Source organism: Crocodylus porosus, unplaced genomic scaffold (genome assembly GCF_001723895.1).
Source record: "Crocodylus porosus isolate Cpor-Errol unplaced genomic scaffold, CroPor_comp1, whole genome shotgun sequence".
NCBI classification, from domain to species: domain Eukaryota; kingdom Metazoa; phylum Chordata; order Crocodylia; family Crocodylidae; genus Crocodylus; species Crocodylus porosus.
This window is the reverse complement of record NW_017728918.1, coordinates 54,271,944-54,292,925: the sequence shown is the minus strand read 5'-3', so window position 1 is coordinate 54,292,925 and position 20,982 is coordinate 54,271,944. Positions and strand designations below refer to the sequence as shown.

At 41.2% G+C, this 20,982-nt stretch overlaps 1 protein-coding gene across 4 annotated transcripts in view; it reads right to left on the bottom strand.

Moving 5' to 3' along the window:
• The window catches only part of ADGRB3 (adhesion G protein-coupled receptor B3), a 701,435-nt gene that overhangs the window by 291,696 nt on the left and 388,757 nt on the right, over positions 1 to 20,982 (bottom strand). For all 4 annotated transcript variants that reach the window (XM_019537601.1, XM_019537603.1, XM_019537600.1 and 1 more), the window contains 2 exons: positions 7,343 to 7,489; positions 5,370 to 5,445 (listed from right to left, as the gene is read on the bottom strand). In XM_019537601.1, coding sequence (XP_019393146.1) covers positions 5,370 to 5,445; positions 7,343 to 7,489 — 223 coding nt within the window. The remainder of the gene's footprint in view (positions 1 to 5,369; positions 5,446 to 7,342; positions 7,490 to 20,982) is intronic.

The window sequence follows — 20,982 nt, the reverse complement described above, 5'->3', positions numbered from 1 at the left end:
GAAAAAAACCTGCACCTGAAAAAAGTGGGACAGCACACATGGCAGCAGCATATGTTGCCCACTACTGGAGCCTGGCTGGCCAGAGCTATGCTCTGGCTATTGGCCAGGCTCCTTGCTACAGGATTGCCATGGCTGCAGCTCCCAGAGGCCTCCAGGTCCCCAGGCAAGGCTGCTGGTTGCAGCACAGTTGCTGGCACCAGTCTCCCCTACCTGACCTAAAGCAACGTGCCATGTGCCAGAGCTCACATGGCATGGGTGTTCCCAAGGGACAAGTAGCAGCAGCCACTCCTGTTTGTCCTTTGGGAAATGCATGTTCCTGCTCATAGGGATGAGTCCAAATAAGGTGGCCTTTGGAGGTACCACACATGGCTTCCTGCTTCGACTTAGATTTTGATCTCTTTCTTTGCTTAACTTTATTTTCACTGTTTACATTTTTTTGGCAGCAGCCATATTATTTAGCACAATGCATTGTGGACCACATATCCAACAGGATTCCTAAGCTATATTGTACTTATTTACCCCACTTCCAGCAGTTATATAAAGGCAGACTGTATTCCCCTTGTTCATGATGAATAACACTTTGAATCCAAGCAGCACCAATGTGTTCAAGAAGGAAGGCATGACTCAATATGAGTAAGGCTTTCACAGTTCAACTTAATACAAATGAATAAATACAATGCATGTAAATAGTAAGGAGAATGTAATTACAGTACCAGGCAGGTTTTTTATTTAAAACCTAATCACACAAAAATAACTCACTCCAAGCTCCACTAGTCAGAAGGTTGCAACTTCTGCTTTAACATTCAAGCAATAAGGCTCAAGCAACATTTCACTATGGCAGTGGTTGCCAACCTTTTTGGGTAGGAGATACATTTTTTAAATTAAAAAGCAACCCAAGATCTACCGCCTCAAAGGTCTACCCCACCAACCAACCCCCCGCAGGTCGGTCTGTGGGCAGAGAAGGGGGGCAGATCGAGGTGGAGGGATAAAAAATTATTTGGGGATACACCCCCCCAGCAGGTAAGTCTGTGGGGGAAGGGCAGTAGGAGGAGGGGCATGGCAGAAGCTGGGTGGTGAGACAAGCAGAGGCCTGGGGGACACATGCTTTCCAGGCCTCAGCTTCTCCCCCACCCTCCCCAGCCCCTTTTCCTGCCTGTGTCCCACCCCCTCACAGCTGGGGCCTTGATCTTCCCCCACACCCCACAGTGGTGAGGGGGGAGTGGAGTAGGGGCCGGCATGCCAGGGCCATGGGACAATCGGCTCATCTGGGGGGGGGGTGTAGAGACTAAGGGGGAGTGCTGCCTGAGAGGGCACAGGGGTGTATATACCCCTGGATCTGCATGCAGAGCAGGGCATGGTGGGCTAGAGTCAGGGCAGCATGCAGTGGCTGCACTATGGGGCGGGCTCCCAAAAATTCACCATAGCGCCCCCACTCCCTCCCAGCACTGCTGCCACCACAGAGCCAAAGAGCTGAGCAATGTACCTCCCTGTCCCCAGCCTGCCCCATCCCACATGCAGATCTAGGGGCATGCAACCCCTGTGCCCTCCTGGGCTGCATATCCCCCCTGCCCCATGCCCCCCAGATGAGCCACTCATGGCTCCATCCTGCTCCCACCCTGGCTTTACAGCATTGACTCCTGCTCTACTCCCCATCTCACTACTGCACATGCCCCTCCCTACCCCTGCTGCAGCCACCTGAAGCCCGTGGCTGGGCTGCCTTGTGACCCTGTTGCCTATGCCCTCGTATCCCCTGCCACCAGATGAGTGGGGCTCTGGCCAGGCTGGGGGAGGCTTGAAGCCTGGGTGGCTCATCCAGGCACACAGTGGGCTCCTGCCACTGCATGCACCCTGATGGAGGCCTGGAGGACACATGTTCCCCCTGATCTGTGTGCAGGGCTCAGGGTGCAAAGCCCTATGTGAAGTGGCTGCTGCCTCTAGCCTGCACACATATCTGGAGGGCACATGGCTCCCAGGTGTCTACAGGGGTGTGTGCAGCGGCAGCAACCCCCTGCACGCCTAGGTGGATTGCCCAGGCTTTGAGCCTCCACTGGCCTGGCTGGGGCCCCTGCCCCTGCCCCGCCCCACCCCCTCCCTCCCTCATCACAGGGCACTAGGGTTTGGAGGGAGATTTCCCCACCCAGCCCTGGTGGCAGGGGGTGCAGCTCAGCCCAGCCACATGGATTCCACTACCACTCCCAGTCTACATCTCAGCCACTCCTGATCTGGACCCTCTGACAGTCAATCTCAGTCTGGGGTGGCTGAGCACATGCTGACTGAGATCGACTGTCAGAGGCTCTGGGATTGACCAGTTGATTGGGATCCGCTGTTTGGTGACCACCGCACAATGAGGATAGCATCCTTCACTTCATTCTGGAGGTAATAACCAGATCCTAAATTGGCATAAACTACTTGATTTCCATTTAATTAAATAAGAATTGTTCTATTTTTCATTGCAGTTTAATGTATGTTTCAGCTCAGATTTTGGTTTGGGGTTTTTTTTGGAAAGAGTGTAATGGATGAAGTTATTCAGCACAAAGCATTAAAGGGTTTTTCTTTCAGAATTGGAGTTGTATCTGAATGAACATTGCATTAGAACAATTTAGAGCTGTTGTACCTTTGTTGTTTGTTATATCTTGAGGTCATGAGATCAAATTATGAATGTGGTTTCCATAGGCAAAAAAATCCCAAACACTTCATTACCTGATTAGTTGATAGATCTAAATTGCATATGTATCAGCAGTCTCATTTCAGTATAAATATTGATGAGGTGCAATGATGTATATAAGGTATTATTGCTGTAATTTAGAAAGGTTTATATATATACACACACACACACACTCACTCACTAGAAAATGTGCAGTAATATTATACCACAAAATGAATCATGGCTTTTATTCCTGATTCACAAACACAATCGACATTGCTACTTTCATACAATTTGCATCAACATTCAAAATCAGCTCACGAGTTCATTCAAGTTATACCAAATACTTTAGAAGGAATAGGGAGGTATTATTTCTTTGTATGTGAACTTCCAAAGCTTTTATTTATGATTCAATATATTTAGTTTACCAAGCCATGTAGGTCTTGCAGCTCACATAACCACTTTCTATGGGAGGCTGATATGTTCAGAGGTCAACCAGTTGAACATCTTAAATGACAAAGGCAAAAAATGAATATAAAGAGCTCTATTCCCTTCATACTTCACAATGCCCTATTTGCTGTATGTTTAGGGCTTCCTCCAAGAAATCTAGCTATTTAGTTTAACTATAAATTTAATGGGAGCAGAAAAAGGTGAAAAATAACAAGTTTCCATAGATGGAAGAAACACTTTAAATGGCTTTGAATGGGCAGAAAAAACTGGCTTCAATGATCCAGACTTGTTTTCACTAAACTTACATTATGGAGCTAGAAGTGCATGATCATTGATTGCTGCTTACAAAATACAAGTTTGAGAGATATGTGACCACTTCCACATTTTTTCTGTGGCTGTCATTGTCCCTAAGGTTTGCTAGGGAGTCCTAAATATTTTAGCCATTTCTCTCTGTTTCTCAGACTATGTAATAAAGGGATACAGCTGTTATAACCACTTCCTCCTTCCTGGTTTATTTTAGGAACTGGCACGTCAAACCAAAGATGCTCACCAATGTTTTAGAACATTAAATTTTACTATTTAAGCAGTGCCAAAAGTATATGAGTCCTTAAAAATGCTTCCTGAGATGGTAGATTGTTTGTTGCTTGAAGAAGACCCTTGGACAAATAAGGCTCCTTGGGACACAGGAGATAATTGTGTTATATACCACTGTGGATACCACGCCCCGCCCCCCATTGTGGCCAATCACTGTAGCTTCATAATACCTTAGAACTACATTAGGAGTCATTTTTCTTCTTAAGCTCCACACATCCTCCGCTCCTCCTCCCCTGCCCCCCAAGATTACCACTGTGGAAAAAAAAATTACATTACATTATTCTTCTATCAAGCAAGCCATACGAGGCAGGGCTGAGGGACCTGGGATTCTTCAGCCTAAAAAAGAGAAGGCTGAGAGGGGACTTGGTAGCAGCTTACTGCTACATCAGGGGAATACATCAAGGGCTCGGTGAACAGCTGTTGACAAGGGCACTTTTGGTGAAAATCAGGAGTAATGGCCACAAACTCCTGGAAGACCATTTTAGGCTCAACATTAGGAAAAACTTCTTCACAGTTAGTGTGTCCAGGCTGTGGAATAAGTTCCCTCTAGAGGTGGTGCAATTGCCTACCCTGGAAATCTTCAAGGGGAGACTGGACAGTCACCTTGCTGAGGTTACCTGATCCCAGTTGTCTTTCCTGCTTGGTGCAGGGGCCTGTACCTGATGATCTTCTGAGGTCCCTTCTGGCCTTACAGTCTATGAATCTATGAATAAACCTGCTTCAAATATTGCAGTTTTTTGTCAAGATTTCCCCATTAGCTTTGACTAAGTGAGAGGAGGTGTGCTGGATTCCTGCTTCACTAAGATCTGTTTTGATACAATATACAGTAATTTACTGAACAACAACAACAGAGCTAGCAGTAGAAACTACTGTACAGGTTGGGCTAATGCTTGTGCAGCAAGAATCTGTCTTAACTGATGATCTGGGAAGGAAAAGGTAATGCAAGAGGATTATTTTACATGACTAGGAGTAAAATAAGCTCTTCCTCTCTTTTTAGGTACCTGTATTGGCCTAAAGAGGTGACTGATATATTTGACTGATATATTTGAACTGTAGAGATATGTGGATTTCTTCTTTCCCAGAAAGCTCCTTAATCTTAATGCAACCGGCTCTCTCATCCTAATGCAATTATAATTGATAACATACTTGAAGAGTGGCTTTTATGAAAATGAGGGCCAGCATTATTGGTATACCAAGTGATTATTTCCTTGCTAGAGTATGTACACTACTAGAGAACAGCAGTATTAAGTCCAAGTACACATAGCTTGAGTATTATTTTACAGCTGTTCATCAGTTGACATACTTACAAGGAAACTTTTTTCTCAAGCTACAGTTCAGATAAAATGACAGTTACATAGTAGAGTTGGAGTGTTATCGTAGCCATGATGGGCCAGGAAATGTACAAGAGGTGAGGATTTTTGTGGTATCTCTATGGTTGCAGGAGCTGTTAGGCAAACTTTTGTCTTCCCTCAGGTTACAGTATACCAATTGGATTTACAGGTTACTGACATCACATACCCCACAATACATAAAGGAATTGCAAATGTACATTTTTAAAGATGATGCAAAATGCAAATGATGAACACACATGTTCTTTGTTGACTGCTTTCATCTTGACATGACCTAGAGTTATGCCTCTGAAGCAATGCAATCTATTGTGTAAGCTGAAATAAATTCTTACCTTAAAGTGGGCAAAATAAGTTCCAGATTTTTGTACAAAACTGCTCCAAGCACAAATACAGTTGATTCATCTAGTTCTTTAAAAAAAAAGAACAAACAAAAAATTAATTGAATCAAAAAAGTTTCAATGTTTTAAAATATTGTCTTTACCAATACATTAGTCAGCATATGTCTCTAGGGATAGGTATGTGTAGGCATTTTATTTATATATATATATTTTTTATTTTGGCTCTTAAGAAAAATCAGGTGTGTGTTTCCTCCTCAGAAAACTGGCACCAGGCCTGGAGGTACTGCAATACCAGGCCAATACCAGGAGGACCAGAGCCAGCCCTGACACTTTTCCCTTGGAATCAAAATTGCTACATCTGATGTGTTGATGGGAACCTACCACAAGGATAGGTTAATACAGCCCATCTGAATAAGACATGTAGTAGTATCTATTATGCTCAATCTCCCTCAGCACCGAATCTATTTCAAGTCAAGGTTAGTCACTACATTGAATACATTTCAACTTCCTCTTCACTCCCACAGCTGAACTGTGCCTTTCTTCTCCTTGTCTAAAGATTCATGTTTCTTCACCAGCCTTAAATGCCTAACAAATATTACCAGATGGGACCCCAAAACCGTTAACTCAGAATCTCTCTGCCCCACATTGTCCCAGCCTGGAACATATGATTAGTATAGTCCCGCCCTCCATGAAGTGAAGCCAAACCAGGTTGCCCTGCATCTCAGCTTCATATAAACTTTTTAAGGATTTCAGGGTTTGTGACATGAACACCCAGTTCCAGTCATGTGTGGGGGGCTAACTGGCTACATTGATCCTTTGTGGGGTGCAGAGTATCTGAAGTATGTACACATACTGAGCAGTGCTAAGCTGTGGGATCACCGAAGCTTGAAATGCTGTTGAGCCTGCTGGGGCCCAACCCATTGAACAATGTGGTAAATTATGAGCCTTTGGCTTTTGGACTAATATCATGCATAGTTTGTACCACATGTAATAGGTGCCAAAGTGATGCTCAAAAGTGTGTTTCTGGAGTAAAGATAATATGCATCAAGTCTGGATTAACTAAGTATTTGGGTATTATATACAGATGACTATAGCCATGTTTAATTTCAAGGTTATTGTTTTCAGATTTGCTCCTCACTTCTTTGTGCTTAGGGAAAGTAGGGTCTGATAGTAAGGAGAGAGGAGAGGGGCTGCCAGGGGAAATAAGTTTGGGGGAAGCAAACAGCAAAGGGGCTACCTGACCCCTCAGATTTATTTTCCCTGCTGTAGCAGTGGAAGGGGGACAAATTCAAAGGAAACCTTTGATAATTACATTCTATGTTTGGAAAATTATAACAAAGTTATTATTTTTCCACATATAGAATCTAATTACTGGGGGTTTGTTTTATAATCAAGATTGTCTTCTTTTTGAGTAAATATGGTATACTGGTATTTCATTTTGAAATACCTATAGGGGACATTTTTAACATGTAGGAGGTGAGTCTGCAATATAGTTGTTTAGGGTGGGACAGTATATTCCATACTGGCCTTAGAACCACTATGAACAATTTAGAGAGGAAATAAGATCAGTCAGTAGAAATAAGATCGGTCTCTATGATGCTGTAATGGGGTGACAGGAAAATGTCCCTGAAATTGTCTACAGTAGAATCAGGAGAATATAATGTTGAGCTTTTCATTTTCTATGAGCACATGTTGCTAACATGCATGAATATTGCAAACTGCAGGCAAGACAATGTAGCTGATAATACTTTGAATTTCTACAAGACCTTAAAAATCTCTTAATATATAAGTCAAGCCTCACCAAATTAATTTGGGGATTAGTAGAATAAAATATCCATTTTGGAGATTGTTAAAAGAAATATCAATATATTCAGAAGTAGCCATATGGGACAACAATTCTTAGATTCCTTAATCTAATGAGCAAAAATTCTCTTTCAATATAATATTGTGCCTCAGTACTTATTTACCTGATGACATAGGGGTGAAGATATTTTTTGGAATGACAACCCTGTCTTCTGAGTTTCGCGCCCAGTCAACCATTCCTTTCCTGCCTTTCATTGGGAAATTGATGTCTGTTAGAACAGATGCTGCAGGAAGCTTCTGAATACTAGCCACTATTAAAAGAAATAATACAATCAGATAACTCTCATGTTTTACACTTCAGAGCATTATGAAGAGATCATAATGGTAAACAATAACAAACATATGATAATGCAGTTAAAATAAAACCAGTTTATTACTTTAACTGGGGCCGTACAGTTTATTTTGAATATTGTATTTACTCCAGTATAAAATAAGGTTTTTAACCCCCAATCAGCATGGGGAAAAATCCCCTCATCATACATTCATATATGAAATGAAGGGGGGAGCAGGTGGCTGCTGCCGCTCTGACTCTGACCCTGAGCTTGGGTTGGGGTCAGAGTCAGACCCACAGCAGCCTCCTGTGTCCTTCCTCCCACTTCCCCTCTGCAGCTTCTGGCTTCCTCCCTATCCCTCATAGCACTGGAAGCTCAGCTCTTACCAGCCAATGAGGAGCATTGATACTGCTGTATTCCCTGCCCAGCCAATCAGCACACTAAAAGTGCTGCATGGCCAGGAAAAGGTTGAGTTTCCACCTGCTGTGCTCTGCGCAGTGTCTGACATTAAGGTGGGTAGGGGGAAGAGTTATACTGGGAGGAGTGGGGAAGGAGCAGAGGGGAGGTGGGAGTAGGGGGTGCAGATGGCAGGGACTACGAAGGCTGCAGAGGGAAGATGTGGGCAGGACAGAGGGCAAGGGGCCCACCTGACCGTCCACCCCCACCACTGCTTCCTGTGCTGTAGCTGGGGGAAGGATTTAAGATATACAATCTAAGTATTAGAGAGTTATCTGGAAAATGGTAACACATTTATAAATTCTCCATTTATATAAGCTAATTATTAGGGGGTCATCTTATATTCAAGGTCATCTTATATTTGAGTAAATATAGTATATTACCTAATTTTACTGTGGAATAATAATATGGCATTGATTCCATCAGTCAGGTCATGTAAACTCTTTTCATGTGGATTATTGAATACATTAGCTCATGCCCTGAAATTCACATGGACAAACATATCTGACCTGTGTCTTCCTTGCAATTTATTCTAAAATGATTAAATATGACAGTAGAAGAAAGGGGATGTTGCAAATTGCTTTGGGAAGCATAACTCCTGGATTCAGGCAAATAAAGCAATATAAATGTCTTTATCCTCTGCACAGGCACAATCATATTTGGGGGGAGACCCATCTAAGAGACTTATATATTACACAAACACCTGTGTTGTATCCACACAAAGCAGAATATTGAATATACCAGATGACCTGTTCCCTTAAAATGGTAGTTCTTTGCCATCAAATATTAATGAAACAAGTATTTTAATTGAAAAGCACCAACTGACTATTTATAACATGATTGAGAAGGAAGGGCAGAGACATACAGAAGGTATCCAATATTATAACAGGCCATTTGATTTTTTGTTTACCCATCTTAGTTTACTTTCTGTTTATAACGCAGTTATTACCTAGAAATTGGTTTTATCTTTGCCTTGACATCTGAGTGCAACTCTATGGCAACACTGTCAGTTTCTAGTGGGATGCAGGCTACTTTTAAGAAGCTGACATGACAGAGCTACTAGTCTTTTATGCACATTCAGAGAGATGATAAACAATCTGAAGGCACTAGCTTCATTCCTAATGTAAACCGTGTTGATATTCATTTCCTTTGCAAACCTTTTCCTAATCAATTTATGATAATATAATTGGTACAATTTGCACATGGAGTTTATATTGTGATCTGCATAATGATTTCACTGCAATGGGCTCCATAGAGGGGTTAAAAAAAGATCATTTGGACAACTATAAAACCAATCACAACAGCAAAATTAAAGTAGAAAGCCATTATGCATCTTGTAAGTGGATTTCATCTTAAAGTAAACTATAATTCAGATCTAAAATAGGAGGTAAATTAAGATGTTAACAATATTAGCTCTACAAAAGTATTACTTGATAACTGGCTTTTAGCTCCAAATTTGACTGGTTATGCATTATAGCATTACATTAGTGAGACTGTACTTAAGGCTCTTTCAGGCTTTCCATTATAAAACTATCATCAGCGCATTTACAGTGCTAGCTGCAATCCCCTCTGGGTTGAAATTTGGCGTATAAATGCACAGCCCTAAAGGATTGTTTTGTCTTGTAAAATTCTGGGGGGTGTACAGGAAAGAAGAGTTCAGGTGTTTCAGAATTATTTGGAGCATAAAATGCACGGGATGTTTATCACATGCCTTTAACATTTTAATATGTTAAATACAATAGTCTGACATAAATGCATTGTGTTGGAGCCTAATTGGAATATTTTTTTAATTTTCAACAAAACAAAATTACAATCATGGCTATTTATTTTACAAAATTAAATATGTGGAATACTATCAGCATTTTAGACTACTTTAAATGTATATTTTCGTTGTAAAATATCTATCAGTTCATCTACAAATTTTCCTGAAGTTTCATTTATAAATTATCTTAACCTCTACTTAGCTAGGAAGCAGGCACTGCATGAGCAACAGCTGTGGAAGTGCAATTAGCAAAAAGCCTGATTCTTGTTCTACAAAAACTACTTTTAAAAATCAGTATAGATCAGGGTTTTTCAACCTTTTTTAGTCAAAGTACCTGTGGTGGCTGGATGCTGAGCAGGGGGGGAGGGGGGCAGTTAGCATACGGCCAAACACCAAGGGGGGGGCGGCGCTCATTTAGCACACACCAGAATGCTGAATGGGACTGATGCATGGCCAGAAACAGAGCAAGGAGGCAGGGACATCATGCGGGTGAGTGGGGATGGAGTGCCAATGCCTCCTAGGAGCAGGACTGGGGCAGGGAAGCTCATCAGGCTGATGCATGGTGGTGGCAGCTGCTGCATGTGAGCTTCTCCACCCCACAGAGTGGCACTGCTGCTCTTGCCTTGCCCTGACCCTGCTCCTGAGAGGCGGTGGTGCTCCATCCTCACCTGCTTGTGCATACCTGCTAGGACTGGTTCAGGTACCCCCAAGGGCTCACATATCCCTCATTGACAATGCCTGGTATAGATGGTTATTTTTTACCTATTTTGTTAACATACCAACAGATTGTGCCCATTAATATAAAGTATGACAGTCATCTCAGATGTGGGAATAACTAACTACATCATGGATTGTGGCCTCTGGTTCAGCCTATACTGAGATGCCTGCATGATATAAAATGGTTCTGCTTCTATATATACCATTCTTTCATTTGTACCATATTTTAGTTTCAAATCTACATTTCATTTCTTAGTGAATATTAATATATGACTCATCACTGAGAGATTTTGGAGCATGACCATCTGCATTTCCATTGTGAAATGAGGCTTCATTACTTTCAGACTAAATTTTAATTTGCAGCAGAAAAATAATTGTTCACTGTGATGTGAGCACTGAAATCAGAAAACCATTTAGAGAAGAATGCATATAATTCAGGTGCCAGGTTATTCACATGCCAGAAACTCAAATGTCATTTCCTTACATAAGTATCAAACACAGAGAATAAAATAGAATGACATTTTATTCACTCTATATTATGTTGTGTACTCTGTATGGTATATATGCATTAGGAAATGATACTTCAATTACTGGTACTTGAATGAAAATTACCACATGCTTTTATGCCCAAGCTCTCTGATGTCAGCATTTTGTTTAGAAGAAAACAAAAATAATCCATATTTTTTAAGCAAAATTTCATAACCTAAACATTGAACTTGTGAGAAAAAAATAACACCAAAGTAAATTCAGTGGCAGGTATTTCAGTTATAATAATATTCATTGGGAAAATATATGTAAAATACCAAAGATACAATCAAAAGGCTTACATAGTTCCAAATACATATGATATTTAGTGACTATATCAGCAAAAAAATAAACTGTAAAATGAATAAGATGGGAAAGAGAATAGGGAAGAAAGATCAAAAAAGAAGAGCTGTTTAGGAAACAGGAGTGGAAAAGTGAGGGAGAACACACTGGAATAAAATCAATTTATCTTAATATATATAAAGTCCCCATGCATGTAGTTTATTTATTTTTTTACATAATCCAGAGAGTACTTAACTCTCTCAAACAAATATGTTTCAGATAGTGATGATCCTGATCCATTCTTTTCAGCTAGCCTGAATCCCTAAACTTTAAACTTATTTTATATTACAAACATAATATAAACATATTTCCAGATTATTTGTTCATTAGATCATTTTTGTGGATTAATCACATCATGCAGTAAACATAATTCAGGGATGCAGGTGTTACATGACCATTATATGGCCAATTCTTATTTTTATTTATTTGTATTATGGAATACAATATGGCACTGCAATATAATCAGGCAATGCTGAGAAAATCAATTGAGAGACAGAAGTGCACCAAATAAAATAAATACCTCAGTTTTGATGTAATCACCAGCATAAACCAATTAAAAGAATGCTATCTGGAGGGTTTGAGGACAGAAGACTCGCAGCTAGTAGGACTGGATGTAGAGATATGGCCAATGTGTTGAGAGGATGTACTGATTTCCTGCATTTCCTTGACTGCCTGTGCTAATGGATGCCCTATAGCTTTGTGAATACAATTTAAATATAACTCATCAAGGCAAAAGACCCAAGATAGAAATTAAATCTCCTTGGGATCCATGTAAACTGGCACAGAAGAAAATGGAAGGAACTGCCTGCACTTTAAAAGCATCACGATCATCCCTAATCTTCCAGATCAAATTTCATATATCTTAAGTGAAAGTTCTACCTGCACATCTACTGCATTCTGGAGGAGAGTACAAAAAGAGATCATTTCAATCAAAAGCTGTTTTTACTATATGTTAGTATAAAGTATAAACCTATAAGGATTCAATTCCATGCAAGTATAGATCCAAATACAAGGCTTCCATCATAATTATTGATTTAAACCAACAGGGGCTGCACACTGTTAAGGCTGCACTAGGGTCATTGGACCCCAAGCTTGCATGCTGTGTGCAAACAGGCAGACACCCCCCCACTCCATCGCACCACATGTGTGAGCAGGTGTTTCCCCATGCCACTGCACTGTGTGAGCAAATGAGTGCTCCAACCTCCCACTGAGGCATGCGCGTAGGTGGTGCTTCCCCACCTGCTGCACTGCATGTGCAGGGGTGGGCACCCACACTGCTGCACAGTGAGGTGTCTTACCCCACCTGCAGCCTCCTGTTGGTTCCCTGGGGGCCCTTCACTGCACAGCTGCTGCAGGCTACTGGCTCCTCTGGTAATGTAGACTGTACTGTACAGCCCTGCCTCCTGGATCAGGCAGCAAAAACTGAGAGGGAGCCCCAGGACCCTGGCTGCTATTGCATCTGGAGGGATAGCACCAGTGTGGCTGAAGCCCAGAGACTGCATTTTAAACACTCGTGGGTTGCATGGGATCTGTAGGCTGTCAGTATAAATCTTTTCCTATGTGTGCTCTAGTAAATATAGCAATACTTTGAGCATTAAGTGATTCATTCTTAACAACTCTTCATTTCCCTTCATTTTTTTGAAACCACAAGGCTGGATAATCTGTGCAATATTCCTTTGTAGAAAATTGCAGAACACTGAGTTTGTTAAATTGCACAGGGTGTAGCCAATTTAAGCATGACAGACAGATTACTTGACTTGCTATGGCTGTGGGAAGGGGTTACACAGAAAGATTAAAGGGCCTACTGTTGGATACCCACTACTCCATTTAGCCCATGACAGGGGTCATGACTGTCAATGGCTAAGTACAGGAATTGAAAAAGCCCAAGATGAAATGGATCTAAGTTACGGTTTTCTGTAAGTGGCATAATTTAGATCTGTAACAAACAGAACACACATTCACACTTTGGTGGGGGAGGGGCAAATCTTAGGCCAGGTTCTGCCATTTTTAAACCAGTCTGTGTGTGCTGAACTTCTGTTCTGGGTATAGAGTGATTTCCAATCACTTACACCAGTAAAAGTGTAATGTCTGTACCTGGCCAAAAAGACCAGGACATAACAATGTGTTCCTGTGACTCCTGAGTGCCAAAGAGAATGATTGAGGCCATAAGCAACCAGGTGGTATTTAGAGTAGCCTGAGGTAGCTTAAACTGTGGTTGCAGCTGAATGGTACCCAGCTGCCAAAAAACCCAAAAAAGGCCTGAAGCCAACTTTGTTTCTCTTCTCATTCTGCTCCCATGCTGAACAGAGATTTGTTAGATTGAATAATCAGCCCTTGGAGTAATAGTGATCATATTAAAACTGCTGCCAGTTAGGGTATCAGATCCACAAAGAGGTTGATTTCATGGAATCATAGACAATTGATTTGAAGTATTCAGCTTTTGGTCCAAAATGCAACTTGGGCTTTGTGTCAGTGATCAGAATCTAGGTACAGATTTCACATCTGGCTCCTCAAATTCTATCAAGAAATGAAATGAAATCCTGATCTGAACACCACAAGAAAGGATGTTTGAAATCTGGATTTGAAATTTGCTTCTCTCCTCACTCTAAAGTCACACTGGAACTGTGACCCTGATTCTTCCCTCACACTGGTTTTACAACAGAGACAATTCAATGCACTGGTTGTTTATTTCATTATGGAAACTAGATAGGAAAATGTATCTCCTGTGTGGCACGATGCCTACACAATGCTAAATAGACTTAACTGCCATATTAGAACTTGAGAGAGAAGTTCTGTTCTTTGCAAGAGGAAGACTTAGAGAGCAGGGATCACTTAGTACTACTGAAATAAATAGCTGTGCACAACCACAAACAGCTAGACAAAGGTAACAGCATTGTGAGGCTGAAGAAAGTCCACGTACCACATGTCAAACAGGGTGCATTTCTATGTGAAATTGATGCAACACAATAAACTCTGGTGCAGCTCACACTGGAGCTTATTTCTGTCAGGCACAGTGTGTACATATGCACCTGGGACCTCAGCATAGTGAGCCAGGGTGGTTCATCCCCAACTGACAGGAGACCCAGACGGAGTCAGCCTGCCAGCCTGGAGCTGCTCCACCCCAGCTCAATGTGCTGCAGAAGGGATGACTGGAGTATGAGGATGCTACAGTGCAGGAGCTGTCTGCCAGCTAGCCCTGCATTGTAGTACCCTCATGCCACAGCCAGGCCTGATCACCGTTTATATGTGCATTGTGACAGAGTAAATAACTCCACTGTGGGATAGTACTTGTATTGGGCAGTACTAACCTACAGTGGAGTTAATTAGTTTACTTTTACAGAGACACATTACTGCAAAGCTAATTAGTCAACTCCGTAGTAAGTGTCTTGTGTAGATGCCCCCACAGCATGAAAGAAGAATTCATACTTCTAAATATATTCCTCCAACCTATGGCCAAAATGAGGGGGAGCTCAGCTCATTTGCTATTTGAGTACCAAACTGTTTAAAATTAGACCTGCCTGCGGCTTCTGCCTCGGGGCAGCAGTATTGTAATAATTAAAAAAAGCTAACTTTTAAAAAAAGTTTCTATATTTTGCTTTTAAGAATAAGCAAAAATAAGGGCAGGGAAGGATTGTGCACCTCACTGCCCTTGTTTCTGTTTTCTGACTTGCTCACCTAATGCATACTTGATATAGGTCTTTTTCCCCCCACTAATTCAGCAAGGTGATAACACCAATTGCTTTTGCTTCCTCAGATAGCCGTCCTTTCCTTTCAGGCAAGTTGCTTACAACTATGTGTGTATATTTTCTGGGAAAAATAGCCAACAGCAGACCTGTCATTGAAATATATTCAACACATTTATTTCATTAAATTACACAATACTGAAAGTGTTTATGTTTCTTTAATTAATTTATCATGTAAAATAAGCATCCGTATTACAAGGAAGAGAACCCAGAACAACTGAACACATATTTATGCATTTAGAATTATTCTGCTAACATGTCATGTAAGCTCTTGCTACTTCTATAGAATAAGTAAGCTCAATTTCAGTCTGTTCACCCTGGATATATAGGGAGCTTTTGGCACATCATCATAAAGCCAAATGGGTACATTAAAGATGATATTCATAGCAGATTTACCTTGTCCACTTAACAACCTTGCCTCCCCCCAATTTTTCATTTTAAACACACTCTGTGATGACCAAAAATGGTCATTTACCTTTTCCATGGAGAGCCACTTATGCCATGGATCCTCTCATACGAGTCAATCCTATTTGGCACAAAGATAATTTCACCTGATATTGTCCAAACAATAAGATATAATGAGAAGTGATGGAACTCAGTGCTGGAATAAACCTAAAGCAAAGCATTGTAACATTCTCTCATGGAGTGATGTACAAAGCATGAAGCCTCACAGTAGTATAAATTTGTACAATGTAGCATTTTGTGCTGTGGTTAAACAGAAGCCATTTTTTCTGATTGTAGCCATGTAAACAGTACCTAACTTTTAATGCAACTCTTAGGAAGTAAGACATCCCAAAGAACAGAGGTAGGAGTAAAGAGTGGATAGATCCATAGTACTGAACCTCTAGGCTAAGTACAGACAGTCAAAAGGCCTAAGGCTGAATTGAGTCAAACTTTGTAGGTTAATCTAAGATGCATAAATTGAACTGATAAGCAAGTGAACAGACATTCACTTTTGATTCCAGAAATGCAACCACATGCCTGCAGTGACCCATCCCAGAAGCTGGGGGCTGCTGGAGCACACCTCCCTGGAGCAGACAGCTTGGGCCAAAGTTAGCCTGTCCATCCTGCAAGGGGTGGTTTGCAGGAGAGGTACAAAGCATCCTGGGATGCTGAGGGACTGTGAATTAATTTAAGTCTGGATGGAATCTGGGACAGAAGTTCAATAACTAGATTTAACCTAAATCGGTTAAGTTTGATGCTACACCCATCCAGAAATGTGGGGAAGGTACTTTATTTTTCCATGGGAAATTTTCCATTTCTAAAAATTCATTGTTTCATAAAATTCATTAGTAACAATGAATGGATGCCAATACAATATTAGGCAAGCTTGGCAGTTTCAAAGGTGTAATTAATGTTTTTCAGGTGATTATCCCATGGAAGTGTATGAGAGAGTACATATATGTTTTATTGATTTGTAAACAAGAGGGTAAATACACTCACATAATAATCCAAACCAAAAATCAAGTTATGAATTCACATAATTGGCTCTGCAAGTCAAATAAAAACCAGAGCTAAAATTCTTATTTCATCTCAGACTGCAAGTGAAAGCAAAACCAAAACTAAAACTGCAATTATTTTTTGTTTCACTTTCAGTTCAGCAAAGACACAGCACAGTGTTTCATTTCTTTTATGGATGTGGGGAAGTTGGAAGTGTTTGCATAAGATCTGTTAGTTTTGAAGTGCTTTTGGTTTGAAGTAGTGATAATAATGCCATATTAGAAAAGAAAAACTAGTGTGTGGCATCATTACAATGAAGTTCAAATCACTGAAGGAAGGAAGAAAGTTGGCAGGTGTAAATATTGCAGGCTGGAGTATGCTAACTATACAACAAGAATGAAGAAACATTTAATAACATGTAGATACTGTCCTGAAAGAGGACAAGCCATATATAGAAAGCTAATACAATGTAATGGTGGAACAACATCATCTGAGAAAAGTCTACTTCAGAAATCCTATGTAAGTAAACAACCTAAGATGTTAAACAACACACAGTATAGCATCTATATTGTTTAAAAAAAATATAGTTTTAAAAGTCGTTAATGCAACGCTGGACTATTATTTATTTAAAATATTTGTATCCTGCTTTTCTGCTTGCACTCAAAGTGGCTTAGGGTTAACAATAATTTTTTTAAAATTACATGATAGATAAATAGTTAACTATTTCAACCCAGCAGAGTGAGCTTAGTTCCGTGGCTGATGGCAGTCCAGACTATACTTACCTTTGGCTCTGCAGTCCCAGGGCACCTGAGCAGGAAGCTAAGCATAGTGTTCTTTGTGGCAAGGAGGGGGGAAGCAAGATCTCTGTTGCTTCTCCTTCTCCTTCTGATGGATGATGCCAGATTAGAATAAGATAAAGTAAAAATCTTTTCCCCCTTTGTTGCAGGAACTTGGTAGCACAAGTGAAATAGCAGATTTGCAAAAGATGGAAAATGAAAATGTTGAGCTGCCAGGTTTGGGGGAAGAATAAGCAGGATCTTTGCTTTTAAGGTCACTGTCATCAGCTATGTGATCCACCATGAGTATACAGTCAAGACTGTCAACCTTTTTATCAAGCTTTGTGGACAAAATGTCAAAAGAAGATCAAGAAAAAGCAAATGAGGCATTAGCTCAAGCTATATTTGCAAGTGGTACACCTCTTTCTATAGCTGAAAATCAATACTGGAAGGAACATTACAAACTAATTCACCCATCATATAAGTTACTGTCTCTCTTAGACAGAGAGTATGACAGAATTCAAACAATGGTTATTCAAAGGATTGGCGAGGCAGAATCACTGACTCTGATGTCAGATGGATGGACTGATATACAAGGAAATCCTTTATTGAACATTATGTTAGCTACACCTGAACCAATATTCCTGAAAATAATTGCTACCAAATCTTCTCATCATACAGGTGAATACATAGCCAAATTACTGAGTGAAGAGATTGGAAGTGAAGGTCTCCAGGGTACAAGCCCTTGTAACTGATAATGAGAGTAACATGAAAGCCGTATGGTAAATATTAAAGGCAAAGTATCCTAATTTAATAGTATTTGGCTATCTTGCTCATGGGTTGAATCTTCTGGCAAAGCACATAGTAAGTGTGAATACAATGAAGACACTTATTGCAAACTGTAAAGCAATTGTGAAGGTATTCAACAATCATCATGTTGCTAATCAGACTTTGAAGAAACTACAGAAAGAGAAGCAAGGGAAGAAAAGTGCACTTTTATTGCCAGGAGAAACTGGATGGGGCTCAGCTACAAAATGTTTACATAGTTTGCTGCACACAAAGAACTGTTTGCAGTGTGCTTCAATAGATGACAGTATCCCAGACTATTCCCGTGAACATTCAGAAACAGATTCTTGATAGCGATGTGTTCTGGGTTCAAGTTCAAGGAGCATTCAGTTTGCTACTACCAGTTTCAGTAGCTATCAAGAAACTTGAAGGAGATACACCAAGCCTTTCAAATATTCCAGAGATAGTCAGACAACTGAATGAAAATCTAATTGATTCATCTCTACCCAAACAAGAAGTAAAACAAATGTTTACTAAGAGATCTGAGTATTGCTCTCACCCAGTTAATCTGGCAGCAAACCTTTTGGATTCAACACAGAGGATTTATCAGAAGATGAATTATCTACTGCTCTCAAATTAATGTGTAATTTCTTTCCTAATTCTGTGCAGTTTCAAAATGGCTGAAACAGGTTTGAGATAAAATGGGTTGAATGCAGTATTTGATTTTACTCATTGAGCCGGTTTATAGAACTTCTGTCTCAGATTCCTTCCTGGTTTAACTTAAAGCAGAGTCCCCCAGGATCCCAGCATGCTGTGCAGCCCTGGGCAGGGTTATGCTCTCTGCTCCAGTGCAGCAGGGCTGACCCCACCCCTCTGCTCCCTATGTGGAGCAGGGGTGGGTAGAGGTGAGGGCATAGCCAGAAGCCAGCTCTCCTAAGGCAAAGGGGGCAGGGAAGGGGTTTATTCCCCCCTCTCTCCCCTGTCCCATGAGTATTTCTCCACTCACTGTTCTGGTGGCAGGGGCATGGCTAGTCCTGGAAGTAGCCTGAAGTGAACTGGCCAGGGAGGGGGTTTAAGCCCTGTATCCCTGTCCCACCTGCATGGATCTGAGCTGGCACTCCCCACTCCCTGGTACAGGGGCAGGGGCATGGCCAGAGGCTGGCCAGCAATGCCCCCTAAGGCAGAGGGGACAGGGAGGTGTCTGGTGGAGGTGGCTTATTGCACCATTTGCCCTGAGCACAGAGAGGGTGGCAGTGGTGGTGGCAGTGGCCGGGGTGGGCAAACCCCACTATGGTGCCCCGAGGGCAGAGAGCAGAATAACCCTGCTCCCTGCTGCCCACCTAAGGGGTCCAGCTGGTGGCATCTGGCCCTGCCCCCCCCACCTGACTGCTTGAGCAGTGAGAGGGGAGCAACCATGATGGGGACAGGGAGGGGAGAATTAAATCCCTCTCTGGCCAGTTCAGCCTGGGCTGGCCACGTTCCGCCCCGCCCCCAAGTACAGTTTCCCTGCAGCCAAGGGCACGTTCTAGCAGCCCCCAGCTTCTGGCCTAAGCAACTGCAGGCATGTGCCTCCAGTTCCTCAGGCCAGAGGGAATGTCTGTACTGTTACAGACTGGTTCAACCTAGGCAGGTTAGACTAACCTGCAAAGTTTGAATCAATTCAGGCTCCAGCTTTTTGAATGTCTGTCCCGAGCCTAATTGCTTTTCAGGTATTTGAAGACTGTTATCAAATCTCCACCCAGTCTTTTGTTCTCCAGACTAAATAACTTTCTTTCAGTCTTTCCCCATAAGTCATAGTTCCCAGACCCCTAGTAATATTTGTTGTTCTATACTGGAATCTTTTCAATCTGTCTACATCTTTCTTAAAATGTGATGCCCCAGACTGGACACAATACTCTAGGTGAGGCTTCATCAGTGTTGAATAGAGTGGAATCACTTCCAATGATCTACAAATCACACTCCTGTTAATACAACCTAATATACTATTGCCCTTTTTTTGCAACAAGAGCACACCATTAGCTCATGTTCAGCTTATGGTCTACTGTAATCCCCAGGTTCCTGTCTCCAGTACCTCAGTCTAGGTAGTCATTCCCTGGTCTTTTTTTGTACATGCACTTATTTAATCCCAAGTGGTTGATTTTGGACCACCCTCCCAGTCTATCTATATCATCTCTGATTCTAGCCCTGATGTCTAAAGTATCTGCAACTCCACCCAACCCAAATTCACTAAGTGTGCACTCAGTCCTATCATCCAAATGTTTAAAGAATGCCTCATTAAACATTAAAGAGACCACATCTGATATTTTGAAAAATCTGTATATAGGGACGTATGATCAACTGGGCAAAATCTGAACTCCTCCCTTGTCTCTTAAATTTATATCTTGTTCCAGGTATGGGAAATAAAATGGAAAATAAAAAATGTAGCTTATTTCAGAGTTAAATTAATTGCAATCTTAAAACATGTTGTAACAGACAATACAAATTTTATTATCCAAAGAATAAAAGATGATCTTGAAGGATGGAAACTATTAAATATGTCTCTGGGGAACAGTTATTGATATAAAGATGGTCCTGGCATCAAAACTGAATTTTATGTTCCAGATGCCACAACTGTGTATCTCTTAACTCACTTCAGATACTTAGAAACAATCATCTTAGCATTTTTATGGCATAATTATTATTACTATTCATTCATTATCAGTGCTCATCATAAGGTGGATATGTCTCTTTACAGCTGGTCAATGTGGCATATAAAAACACAATCTTTTTCTCAAACCCACAAACAAGTCATGAATCTGTACAGTATACAATAAAGATGATTGCAATGCAAACACATTCCATATGGGCAGTCATAGAGGGGTGTATCCACATGGTAGCTGGAATGCTCCATGAAACATGATTTTTCAGAGATTATTCTTAAATAAG